The sequence below is a fragment of the Dromaius novaehollandiae genome, chromosome 1 (assembly GCF_036370855.1).
Source record: "Dromaius novaehollandiae isolate bDroNov1 chromosome 1, bDroNov1.hap1, whole genome shotgun sequence".
NCBI lineage: Eukaryota > Metazoa > Chordata > Aves > Casuariiformes > Dromaiidae > Dromaius > Dromaius novaehollandiae.
This window is the reverse complement of record NC_088098.1, coordinates 188,929,119-188,941,846: the sequence shown is the minus strand read 5'-3', so window position 1 is coordinate 188,941,846 and position 12,728 is coordinate 188,929,119. Positions and strand designations below refer to the sequence as shown.

The 12,728-nt window shown below is 39.7% G+C and overlaps 1 protein-coding gene across 1 annotated transcript; it reads left to right on the top strand.

Moving 5' to 3' along the window:
* The first annotated feature begins 41 nt into the window (after positions 1-41).
* Positions 42-11,728, top strand: SPRYD7 (SPRY domain containing 7). The gene is made up of 5 exons (XM_026108461.2): positions 42-276; positions 1,716-1,832; positions 4,308-4,474; positions 6,142-6,244; positions 9,061-11,728. The coding sequence occupies exons 1-5, from the start codon at positions 171-173 to the stop codon at positions 9,156-9,158; spliced, it is 591 nt and encodes a 196-aa protein (XP_025964246.1). The 5' UTR covers positions 42-170; the 3' UTR covers positions 9,159-11,728.
* Positions 11,729-12,728: the final 1,000 nt, after the last annotated feature.

Genomic DNA, 12,728 nt, shown 5'->3' with positions numbered 1-12,728 from the left:
CCCCCCCGCGGCACCACCTCCCGCGCGGCAGGGGGCGCTGCGCCGCCGCCCCGCCCCGCCCCGCCCCGCCCGCGGGGCCGCGCTCGCCGCCGCTCGTCGGCGTCTGCGCGCCGGCTCGGCTCGGCTCGGTTCGGCCCGGCCCGGCTCGGCCCGGCCCCGCGCGGGCAGCCATGGCCGCCTCCCTGTTCTGCTGCCTGCGCTGGTGCGGGGACGGCGGCGGCGGGCACATCCCGCTGAAGGAGATGCCGGCGGTGCAGCTGGACACGCAGCACATGGGTAAGGGGGGGGGGCGGGCCCGCATACCCCCCCCCCACCGCTCCGCCGCCGGCCGCGGGGGTTGGGGGAGGGGGCACCGGGCAGCGGGGGCGGGGAGGGGCCGCGCGAGAGCCCCGCCCCCGGGCCCTGGCCCCGCCCCCGGCCGGTCGCGGAGGGGTGCCGGGCGCCCTTCCCGGGTTAAAGCTGAAACCCCCCCCCCCAAAATCGCCCATACGCGGGCAGCGGCGTCTCTGAGCGTGGCGGCAGTTCTGTAGCGTTTGCAGCTGCTCGCGTTGGAAGGATTGGCCTGTTCCCCATCCGAGGGCAGGTGCTCCCGGGTGCCCTATCTGAAAGGTTTACTTCACAGCTTCGCAGAAAATGTGAGGCTGTTTCAGACGTTGTTCCTGGAAACAGTGAGCTTACAGAGGAAATCAGAAAATAATTTTGGATTAGCTTCAGTTTAAGCTGATAAGTGAAGTGTGTGGCTGTGCCCCTCGCTCCCGGAGAGCGTGTTTTGGGAGAGGAAGGCTGCTCGATGGGAACCGAAGACCTCGGTCAGGCGAGGCGGGGGACCGTGGCGTCCCGCTTGGGGCAAGGGGGGGCGAGGTGCTGTGGGGAAGTCAGGTGGCAGCGGAAGGAGCAGAGCCAGGTGGCGTCTCGTCCACGCTGCTTTTTGGGAACGATCCCCGGGATGAACTACCCACAAAATCACCCTTGGGCTTTGCCGTGGAGAGGGCTGTTTGGAGGCATCTGCGGAAGGCCGAGGGCGTGAGCTAGCAGGGGAGCAGTGTGGACAACCAGGGTTCCAGCGCTCAAGCACAGTTCTGGGCCTGTTTTTATTTAATTGCATAGGGGGACATTGACTGTCTACTGTGTGCTTGGCCATGACAGCAGTGCCTACAGCTGAAGTTTTCCACTGAAGAAAGGGAGCCTAGCAGCGTCCAGTATTACATTTTTTTTTCTCTGCGTTGGAAGGCATGTTTCTAATAAAAAGAATATTTCAGAGAATAATTAAATGGCTTGCCACTCCTCCAAACATTTCTACCCAGTGTGCCTTTCCTTCTGTTTGAAGAAGTTTTTTTTTTTCCAGCACGTAGAGACAAGGTGCAGGGATTAGGTCCTTGTCACAGTGAACCCTTTCTGACTAAATTTTAAGTTATGCTTCTGATGTGGCTGAGCAAAGGTTGTAATCAGCATGGTGCATTAAAACACAAGAGGCGACATTATGACAGAGTATAGATTTTAAATAAATAAACATTAGTTGAAAGATGGAGTAGCCTATAAAGAGTTTTCCTTTTCTTACTTCAAAGCATGGCCCATCATCATAATTCGCACAGACTAATGAAGCTCTTACTTGGGGTTGAAAGAAAAAAAATGTTCTCAGTGTTTAGGGCTTTTAAGGGCTGCCTCCAGACTTCTGAAAAGGTTTTAAAGTTTTGTGGGTTTTTTTCTCTTTGCAGGAACAGATGTCGTCATTGTCAAAAATGGCAGAAGAATATGTGGCACGGGAGGCTGCTTAGCCAATGCACCTTTGCATCAGAACAAGAGCTATTTTGAGTTTAAAATCCAATCCACAGGTTAGCCAGCAAAAACGTACCATTTTAAACTTGGAAAGATATGTCACATTGCCTGCTGGTAGTTGTATCTCACTGAGCACATACATCATTCTTATTGCATTCTTGAACTTTGTGAACATCAGAGAGTTTTATAAGTTGTCATTGTGTAAAAGGAAATTTCATGGTTTTGAAATTGTAGCTCTGAATTATTAAAAAGAATGGTAAGTCTATTTACTAAAGAGGTGCAAATGCTAAAGCACTATACTATTCTATATGTTGTTACAGGTATGTTTTTCAGTTAATATATTTTAGAAATGTTTTTTGGTAAAACTCTGCAGCTCTAAAGTGTTCTGTTTCTTTTTTTAACTAGTGCAGTTTATCCAGCAATATCTGTAGCTCTTTGTCTACGCTTATTTGCTTCTAACATGCACAGTGTCTGCCTCAGCAAGGGAGGCACTTGTGCCACACTTTGCTCTTCAACTGAGGGCACAGCACTTACTCAGACACTGCCTTATCAAGAAGGAGCCCTTCAGCACACTGTTTATTTATTTGGTTGGTTTGTGCAGGTTTGTAATGGAAGGTGGCAGGAAGTGAAAGAGATTTGGAAACACCATGCTTTTACTAATAAGGCCAGCTTCGCTAGTACAGAGTGCACTCCAGAGTTGTCTGTATTCTAATTTTAAGCCTGTATTTTTATAAACAGCAAACACCTTAAAAATGAAACCGTTCTTCCTCTAAGCTTGTGGGGGGTGGAGGAAGGGAGTGTTAGTTCAAAGATGTCTTGCTGGGCATTACAATATGAGCTGGAGCTAATACTGTGCTTTTTGGGTGATGGTTGCTTGCATTCAGTTGGATTGGAGTGTAAGCAGTGTGAGGGCAAATCTGTCCAAAATACCTTGCAGTCGGTTTGACTGACCGTTGTTAAGTCTTAGAAACCCCAGCACAGTCTTAACTTGGCAATTTTAATATCCTTTCTTTTGGGGTTAGAATCAGCTGCAGCTGTTTTTCACCCATGGTCGTTACTTGCACAAATACTGTATCCAAGTTCTTATGCTTTAGTTTAGAAACACAGGAAGTAAACTGTTGTGGTTCCTGTGAGTCGTGTCCTGTCAATTTCTGTGCCCCAAGGTAGGTAAATTGTAGATCACTTAGCTTAACTTTGAATCACAGAAGTGTCCCTGGGCAATCTGTTCAGGCTCATCTAGCCTGACTATTAGAAAAAACTTTAAGTCACATCTGAACCTCTTCACACTCTGATCCTCTTCACTCTGGACATGTAAGCATTAGAATAAATTGTTCTGTGATTCTGTCTTCTAAAACTAATTTCTGTATATTTTTGCCTCATTTTAGTCTTCTGTAGATTGAACAGTTCCATTTCTTTCATTGTCTCCTCACAGATCATTTTTCTAGACTTCTGATTGTTTTTGATATTTCTTCCACATTTCTCTAATAGATCTAATTTGTCTTGAGTTGTGATGCTTAAAATGGATGCTCTGCTCCAGCTGCAGCAGCAGTAGAATACATGTCCTTCATCTACTTTACATACAATGTATCTGATTTATATATGCCATACATCCAGGATTTTTTTGCAACAGTAGACATAGACTTGTGGTTCCATTCAGCCTGTGGTCTGTAATAACCTCCAGATTATATTCTGTGAGTTGGTTGCCAAGCCAGTATTGTATTTGTACAGTTTATTATTCCTACTTACCTGCTGTTCTTTGTAGTTCAGCTAAAGCAACTGCGTACTCCTCATTTCAGACCTTTAAACCAATTTGTCAGCATCATGTAAAACTTGAATAGCCTTGGAAGAGTTTGCAATCCTGTCAGCTTGGTATTGGCAGCACGTTTAATGAGCACACTGTCACATTATCCAAGTCAATAATCTAAATATGGAACAGTATCTGACCTTAAGCATGTAGTACAAAGCCTCAAACCCCGCTAGAGTCATCCTTTTGATTTGACAGGTACTGCTGATAAGCAGCCTTGGAATACAGTTTTCTATCCAGTTGTGCATTCATGTTGCAGTAACTTCATTTAGACCATATTTTCCTCATTGGAGCATTTCAATGTTGTATGAGGTTCAAAAACATTACCAAATCAAGATCTGACATATTTACCATTTCTCCTTTATCCCTAGGGTTAGTGTAGCTAGCTGAAAAGGGAGGTTATGTTGTTTTGACTTGATTTGTTGTTGACAAATCCATGCTAGCTGGATTTATTTTTTACCTCCTTTTAATTTAACACGGGGAGTTTGTTTCCGTTATTTTTCTGGGGAGGAAAGTTAAGCTAAGTGGTTTAGAATTCTCTGGATCCTTCTTTTTTCAAGATGCATGCTGTTTCTTCAGTCTTTTGTGACTGCTGGTATTTCCAGTAGAACTTAAACAAGTGTCGTGGAGATTTTACCAGTTAAAAACACGTTCTTTATGCTGTCCTGCTGCAGACAGTTTTCAAATGAATAACTTGTCTTCCCCTCATGTTAACATTACGTTTTAGGGATTTGGGGTATTGGAGTTGCAACCCAAAAAGCAAACTTGAATCAAATTCCTCTTGGTCGAGATGTCCATAGTCTGGTGATGAGGAATGATGGAGCTCTCTATTATAACAACGAGGAGAAAAATAGACTGCCAGCAAACAACCTTCCTCAGGAGGGGGATGTGGTGGTGAGTTTCTTAAGGCTTCTTTATCTTCAGCAGCTGTTCCTAGACTTTTCCTGTTTGCAGCTGTGTGGTCAGACTGATCATTTCAGTTGAATTATTGTTTGGCTTGCATTGCTCGGTTTGGGAAGTGGTGACATAAACTCCTGTTATATTTGAATGGATCAGCAGTCTGGATTTCAGTGGACTTTAGTCTCAGCATTGATGTGTTTCTAAGGGGGATAGACTTTACCAGTGTTTGAAAAGTAGCTTCTAATGCTCTGTTGCAGTCTGGTTGCTGTATCTGCCCAACCAGTAATTCTCCTCAGAAGGATCACACATTGTTTGAGGTGGGACTTTTCTGAATAAATAATGTGCTAGAATGCATTACATAGCTATGTAACATGCCCAGCTGAACTTAATATCCTGTAGCTAACTGATTAATAGTTACAGGGACAGAACTGAGCAAAGATAGTTCCTAAGTGATAAATGAATTGTATTTTCGGCCAAACCTTTATAGGGACGGAGAGAGAGATTAAACAGGGATGGGGAGGATAATTCTCACTCAGAAGATGCTTGACGAATGAGAGCAAAATGAGCATCTAATTATTTTTTGCGTTACTGTTTGCAGTTTCTCAAAATGTTTTTAAGTGACACTGTGTTCAGAGGATTCTGTTTAGTTGCTGCCATTTTCTCAATGTTAGAGATTACTTTTCTAAAAAAAACATGAGCAGTGAAATTTAGATCATTTCTCACCACCAGGTTTTCTTGTTAGGTTATCTTGCCACCATATAGCAATGGTTAAAAATTCAATCTCTTAGAAGCCCCAAACAGCTAATGTTGACAACTCCACCCTCTACCTTCAGACACTACATTATTCTTTTAATCCCCTTCTGAAATTGTTTTCTTGGAGGGTTGCAGGCTCTTTTAGGATTTGGTCAGCCCATTTAGTCTGAATAGCTTAAATTAAACAAAAAAGTAGCTGATGTGTTACTTTACTAAATTCCCAGTTTTCTTAAATTTCCTCTTATTGTGTTGTGTCATGAAAATAGATTTCTGAAGTAGTGAATAACAACATGAATTTTCACACTCAGCCATACCAGCAGCAGTCAGAAAAATCATTTAGCTAACAAATAAGTAATTTATTACCTTGCTAGTGTTTCCTTTCTGCTCTGTAATCCGCATGTTTATAGTACTGTGTATCAAACTGTGGTCTGTTACTGCTGGCAGAGAAAAAGAGCTTGGGGAGGTTTTCATAGGGAAGGATGAGTAGATGAACTGAATTCATAACATCATTATTTATTAAAATTGTTTCCATAGGGAAATATAAACAGGCAGACTACAAAGTGCTTAATATTCAGAATCATTGGAAATTTTGTGATTCCTTAACATGGTGAAAAATAATCTGGAAGTTTACTTTGTAAACTGTCCTTGGTCAGATATGATATGGAATACTGTACTGCATCCCAACTGAATGAGCATTAAGGAATCTCAAGTATTTGAAAATAAAAATGTTATCGTCGTTTATTAACTTCCAGTTCTCTGCAAGAATATTTTAAGTCAGTTTTTCTGGCATGCTGTGGTTTGCATAATGGTGTTAAAACCTGCCTGTGGCTAAGAAAGCTGGAATAAGTAGCAGTTTTAATTGTATAAACATGTTGATGCTTTTTTTGTTAATGTTCTCAACTTTGTAGGGCATTACATATGATCATGTGGAATTAAATGTGTATTTAAATGGGAAGAACATGCATTGTCCAGCTTCAGGAATCAGAGGAACTGTCTATCCAGTGGTATATGGTAAGTCAAAGATTTTTTAAACCCTTTCACAGCACACAGCATCAAGTCTGTCTCCTGAGCTATGTATCCTTCTCCTTACTTGCATGGAGCACACATTTTTCCAGTCACCATCAATCACTTATTTTTGGCAACTACAACTATTAATTGTGTGGATATATGGAATTAGAAAAACACAGAAGTATATTTTCACCTCATTTTTAATGCTGCTTAATAGCTGGAAACAAGGGCACTGCTTACTGACTTGTTACAAAGTGACTACATCCAACAAGCGGCGGAGTTCCGGCAGTCTAAAAATTCCTGAAATGAAAAAAAAGAAACAACAGAAATCCAACCTAGTGTAAACAAGTGGGATAATCCAGTTGATCTCTGAAGCTTGGTATTTATGCCTGTTTATTTCACATGCTTTATAAGGGCATTTGATGTCAAATATGGGTAGGTTGTGAACTGCTGTTTAAATTGTCTTATTTTAGTAGTAGTACACCTGCTTGCTATATAGTAGTACAACTTTTTGCTCCTATAACAAATTAATACACATTTCTGAAATCCAACAACCGGTGAGTGAATTGTGGTAGCTATTATGCCAGCAACCATCAGTACGACACAACAGTTTTGAACAACAAACAAATACCATATGCAATTAATCTCTGCATAGGCAGTTTAAGAAAGAATTTATGAATTATGGAAGTTGGAATTTGGCCAAGACATGTGTTAACAATTTACTCTTCTATAACTTGGCGGTGTTTTTGTAGTTCCCAAGTAATCCAAATTCTGTTTAACATCTCATCTGAGAGACAGCACTTCCCCTTGCTCTGTGTGTAATCACACTAAACTCTGGGTTGGCTTGTGACTCGCAGAAAATGGTAACTGCTCATTGAATTCCCTGTATTACACCTACAGCCATCTCCAGATTATCTTTATTCCTTTGTAAGCTTTGTCTAAATACTGCCCTCTTTGAAACTCGGCTCTTGAGATGTCATTGCGCTACACGGCATGGATAATTATTTCATTTCATGATTGTTAATGAACTGTTGGCATGTTCCCATTTATGTCATGACACATTCTTAATATTACAGCTCATGAACAGGAAGCAAATACTCTAGATGGGCTGTGGTGCCTTTGAAGTGTATAAATTCGACTAACAGCTTGCCTCTTTCTAAGCTATTAAGAGTGAAAATTGTTCCACATTGTCATTCTGTGATCTGTTCCATATTGTCATTTCAAGATCTGTTCTTGTACCACATGATGGCGCTGCTAAAATACAGTGGCAAATAGTGACAGGCCTGCAGCACTGTTGTTTCTCCTTGTGTCAAAAACCCGGCGAGCAGTGGGAGAATAGATGTTGTGTGGTAGTTGATGCTTGCATCTTCTCTTGGTTTTGGAAATAGTGTTACATAGCATAGAGAATGCAGGTTGCTTTCAGAAAATATTTGGTGGCATTTTAGCCTATCGTAAATCCTTGTTTTCTCCAACTATAGGAGTCGTGCCTGGGGAATGCAGTGACCTTTTACTGCTAGACTCTTACCATCATCTTTCACAAGTGGTCATAATTTCATAAAAATTATCATGTTTCCTATATATTGCTGTAACAATTGAAGCCTGCAAATTGCATTTGCATGACATTTACTTGGTATAAATTTTAAATGTAAATGTCCTTAGTTTAATGTTGCTGCTCCTAGTCAAGTGAAAGGATTTGAACATGGAGAAGAGAGTTTCTTAAGCATTAGTTCAATCTATAATTCAGACTAGAGCTACAGATATCTTTTAGAAGAAGCATGAATGAATAGATGAACATGGCGTCAAATCTGAAAAAGTAAAACAGAGAAGTGAGCTTGCAGGTTGTTCTTCCCAGCAAGTATAGCTCAGGGACTTGTACATAAGTGAGATGCGAAGTTAACACCACCGCGTAAGTGATGCAGAACTGTACAAGTACGCTAACGGTAGTTTTAGCTGAGCCTGGAAAGGAAAATTTCCTATCTTGGCTCTGAGATATCTAATTCAAACCCAAAATATGGAGATGAAGCTTTTCTATTTTGATCTAAGGCTACTATCATATCAGATTTAGGTCTTAGAAGATCATAGAAGACAATGTCTTTGAAAGAGATCATAATTTTCTGCCCGGTTGGATATTTCGGTTTGCTAAGGCAGTACTTGAAAGCATTGCTGTGAAAATCCTCAGCATTTTCATTTTAATCTTCTGCATTGAAGGCTAATAACACTTTTGTTTCAGATTATGCAGAGGGTCCAAAAATGGGAGAGGTGCTGGTTTTAAAACACAATTAACTTCCAACTTAAAAAGGCAATGAAGAAGGCTCTCTTGGTATCGCAGTCTAAAACAGATGACCCGACACCAGCTATTGCAGACAGCTAAAACCCTGTAAGCCTGCAGCGAAATTAGGAAGTAGACAGAAAAATACGCAGTTGAGGAGGGGACAACCCTGCAGTGTTTATCTAGTGGTGTCCTTGATTTGTAGATTTCCAGAGAAATAGAGTAGAAAATTTGGGAAGAATTGTCTGAAGCCATGCTAACGCAGCCAGTGAAATTAGAGAAAACAATGACCTCATCAGAGACCATCATAGACTAAAGTAAACAGCAGAAGAGAGAGATGATCTGCTCTTCCTGGGCATGTGTGTAGGGATTTAGCTAGTTTTCCGAAGAGATTTCTTTTTATTGTGTTAATGTAATTGATGTATTGGAGAATATTCTTCATGATATGAGCATAGTATTTGCATGTATATAATCTAGTAAGGTTGTGTAATAGAGGATCAAAATATAAGTGTTCTGTCTCTAATTCCTTCTGTTTGATTGTCTTCTGCAGTTGATGACAGTGCCATTCTGGATTGTCAGTTCAGTGAATTTTATCATACACCTCCACCAGGGTTTGAAAAGATCCTCTTTGAGCAGCAAATCTTCTGAATGTCTTCATACTGAAAACCTGCACCCTGCACTGTTACAAAAGCTTTGTCATCTTAAATAAAGCTTCATGTTACCTTTAGGAAACATACCTGTATTTTTAGTAAGTACTTGTGACTGTTGTCTGCAGAACAAATGCGTTAACTGCAACACCAGATGACCGTGTTGTAAAATGCTAGGTTTCTGACAATGTTTTGTGGATGAAAATCAGTTATTCAGGGCAGGATATTTTCTTCTGATTTGTACTTGATGCATAAGGAAACTAAGGGATATAATTGACATCAGTATTAAATTCAGTATTTTGAATCAACTTGGGCTCTGTAAAGTAAATCATTCTCATGCATGTGATAGCTATGGAGATTGATATTTCTTATGATTTTTCCTGATTTTTCCACACAGAAGTTATATACTTTGTTAAAAAGAAGGACTGTGTTTCTAGTCTGTGATTTGGAATTGCAGTGTCCTTGTTGTGCTCCATGACTAGTAATACGACGGCATAACAGGCAGCTAATCTTTTTTTCTTTTGCAAGGTGTAATTTATCCGTTCCCTCAACCTTAACATGGCAAGTGTAACTTCACATATTTCTCCTAGCTTTTCATTTGCTTTGACTGTGACATATAATAGGGCACTTTTTAGTAATAGTTCTAATATTATTTTGCTGAACCTTAAAAAGTAAACCTGAATACTAGATGTATTTTTGAGGACCATCATGCTGTGTCACTCTGGTAGCAGAGTATGTAGAGATTGCTCAACTTGGCAAAGAGACAAGTGAAGGGTGTGAGATGTTATGGTGAAGCCTTACGTTTAAACTGTACATCAGATTATTCTTTTATGGAATATCATATTTGATTTCTTTATGAATCATTTATAAATGATTAATGGCTAAGACATTGTTCTAAAATGTGATGCCCATAAATATAAATTATTTTCCTCTTGTCGTGTATTTAATATACTTCCTAGAAGACTTTTTATTGTAAAGAAAATCTTCATACTGAATGTTTGGTTTTGTTTTGGCTGTTCCTGGGTTAATGCTTTTACATGAACGAATAACTTTATTTAAATAATTTTTAGAAATTATTCTGAAATTTTCAAATATAAACAACTTTCTCTAAGCCTTTCACCTTATGATTTTCTGCATCTGTTCTAAGAGTCTTTTCATTCTCAGAGGCCCAAATTCTCTTTCCTTTTAGCCTTGCTTTCACATAACAATATGGAGTAGAAATTTTCAACCCAAAAGGAATGTTGCCCTCTTCAGAATTATGATAGAAAGATAGGGGAATTTGGAGTGCAATTTTGTAGTCTTCCCTTGAAATCTGCTCTGCCTGCTGTGGTCAGAGACATCATCTGCATTATATGAAACATGCATCTTTGAGGTGATGTCACTATACTAGTTGACACATACCATAATGTTTCTGTAATCAAGCTTGTCAACTCTTTAAACTTTGAATGATTATTTATTCTTTTTTATATATGAAGGGAATGGGAAGGCGTCTGCCCTCTTTCCGTTTGATATCTTTGAACAATGCCTTGAACAGTGGTTCTTTGCCATGAAAGACTACTGAGATGAAAGTGCTTCTTATGGAATTAAACTTCTCGTGTTCCAAGGAGGAAGTATTTAAAGAAATTCTTATCACTTCATCTAACTGCAAACAGCAAACAACTTTTTTTGAAGTTTGATATGTTTTAGAATATTTAGCTTGATGTAGACTTGGAAAAAGAATTCAGATTCTGCTTGAAAATACAAAAAAGGCTGCCTTCTTCAAAGTTGAAGGTTTGAAATGGAAAGCATTTTGGTAAATATAAAATATTCAAAACAGCTGTTAAATTGACCAAAAATATGAGAAAAGCCTGTTTTTACAGCTCAGATATTTGCTTATTTCTCATTTTAAACAGTGTAAGAATGCATTTGTCATACTGCAAAGTATAACTATACCTCTTGTTTAAAAAACAACCTTTCGTTTATCATTGGTGACACAGACAATCTGTATAAAATAATGGAGATGAATACATGATTATTACCATCTATTTATGAAAATAGTAAGACAGCACGTTTTTCACCTGAAAATAAGTTGTGTGGTGATATTTCATAAAAGAAGCAAGGGTACAGTTAATGCCATTTTACAGGTAAGAAAACTGGGCTTTAGAAATAGAAAATGGATTTACCTGTGTCTCTCAGCATGTCATTTCAACATTTGGCAATAAAACCAGCATAGTGTGTTCCCAGTCCAGCTTTGCCCAGAGAAATGAGATACAAGATATGTTTCTAAAAATTGCACTAGAAGGTCATTTTAAGTTAAAGATTTAGCAATATATTTATCAGTAGCAAAGGTGTTTTAATAAGAATGAATCATGCTTCCCAGTGAAATTGTTGAGGTATTTCCACTAATTGTTTGTACCCAAATGGTTTCTTAATCTTTGAATGTTACAATATGGATACCCGTCTCATGAGTGCAAAACTTTGTATTTACTAGAACTGTATGTTTTCTGAATCTTTTGTGATTATACTGTGGCAGCAAGGTATGAAGTCTGGTTCTGTGCATGCACAAATAAATAGAACTGACAGGACACACAATACTGTTTGCATATAGATCAGTAGAGTTGTTATTTTTACAATATTGGAATTGTTTGGTGCTTTGGCGATAGATGAAGTAAGATGGTACTATTCTGAGGAGCTTAAAATTCTGGTTAGACACTATAAACCTAGAAATAGCTGTCAAGGAGAATTGTGTGAAAAAATGAGGGGTCAAGAGTGAAGTATCAGATTGTATTGGATGATGTTGGTATGACTTAGATTTGAGAAAGCTCTTTGCAATGAATAATTAATTTGGTTAATATAACCCAAATTCTGTGTTAAGTATCCACAAATGAGTTTTGCGGGTTTTTTCTTAAGCAAAGTTTATGTACTCTTCACCAAAATAATCATGCAGGTGTACTGGAACATAGGCACACTGCAAAGAGAGCTAGTTTGTGATGTGCGTTGGGTCTCTTAAATTCCATGAGAGCGTTTCTACTCCCAGGCCTACAAAGAGCCATCAGAGATGGCAGTACATGCTATTCAGGTGCAAATACTCATGTGAATACAGACTTGCACGAGTATTCATGCTATTTTTCCTTTCTCCCGGCTTTCTTGGGAATGGAATGCTGTGCATACAGCTGTGCGCAAAAAAATGAATGGGGTCCTATAATTGATGTGAATTTCTTAGTCTTATCTGAATGAGCTGTTCAGATTATTTTTACAGTACTTCCTCGGCTCTCTTATTAGCTTGTGTTGTGTTGATGTTGCTTTGTATACTGACAACTGATCAAGCTCATGGCTGAGATAAGGATTCACGAGGGTCCACAAGTGATTCAGTGAGACATAGATTCCTGCACGTCTTTGTGAATCCAGAGCATAGAAATTACAGGTCCAAAGATCCAGCTCCCCCAAGATACCTGATGTGGTAAAAGCCCATATCCCTTTTGGAAAGGGGATTAACTATTGCCTCTTGCTGTAGTGAGAGGCCTGATGCATAAATATGTCCAGGAGCGTGCAGCTGAGGTATTTGCAGGAAGCCTGTGAGAGAAGATTTTGA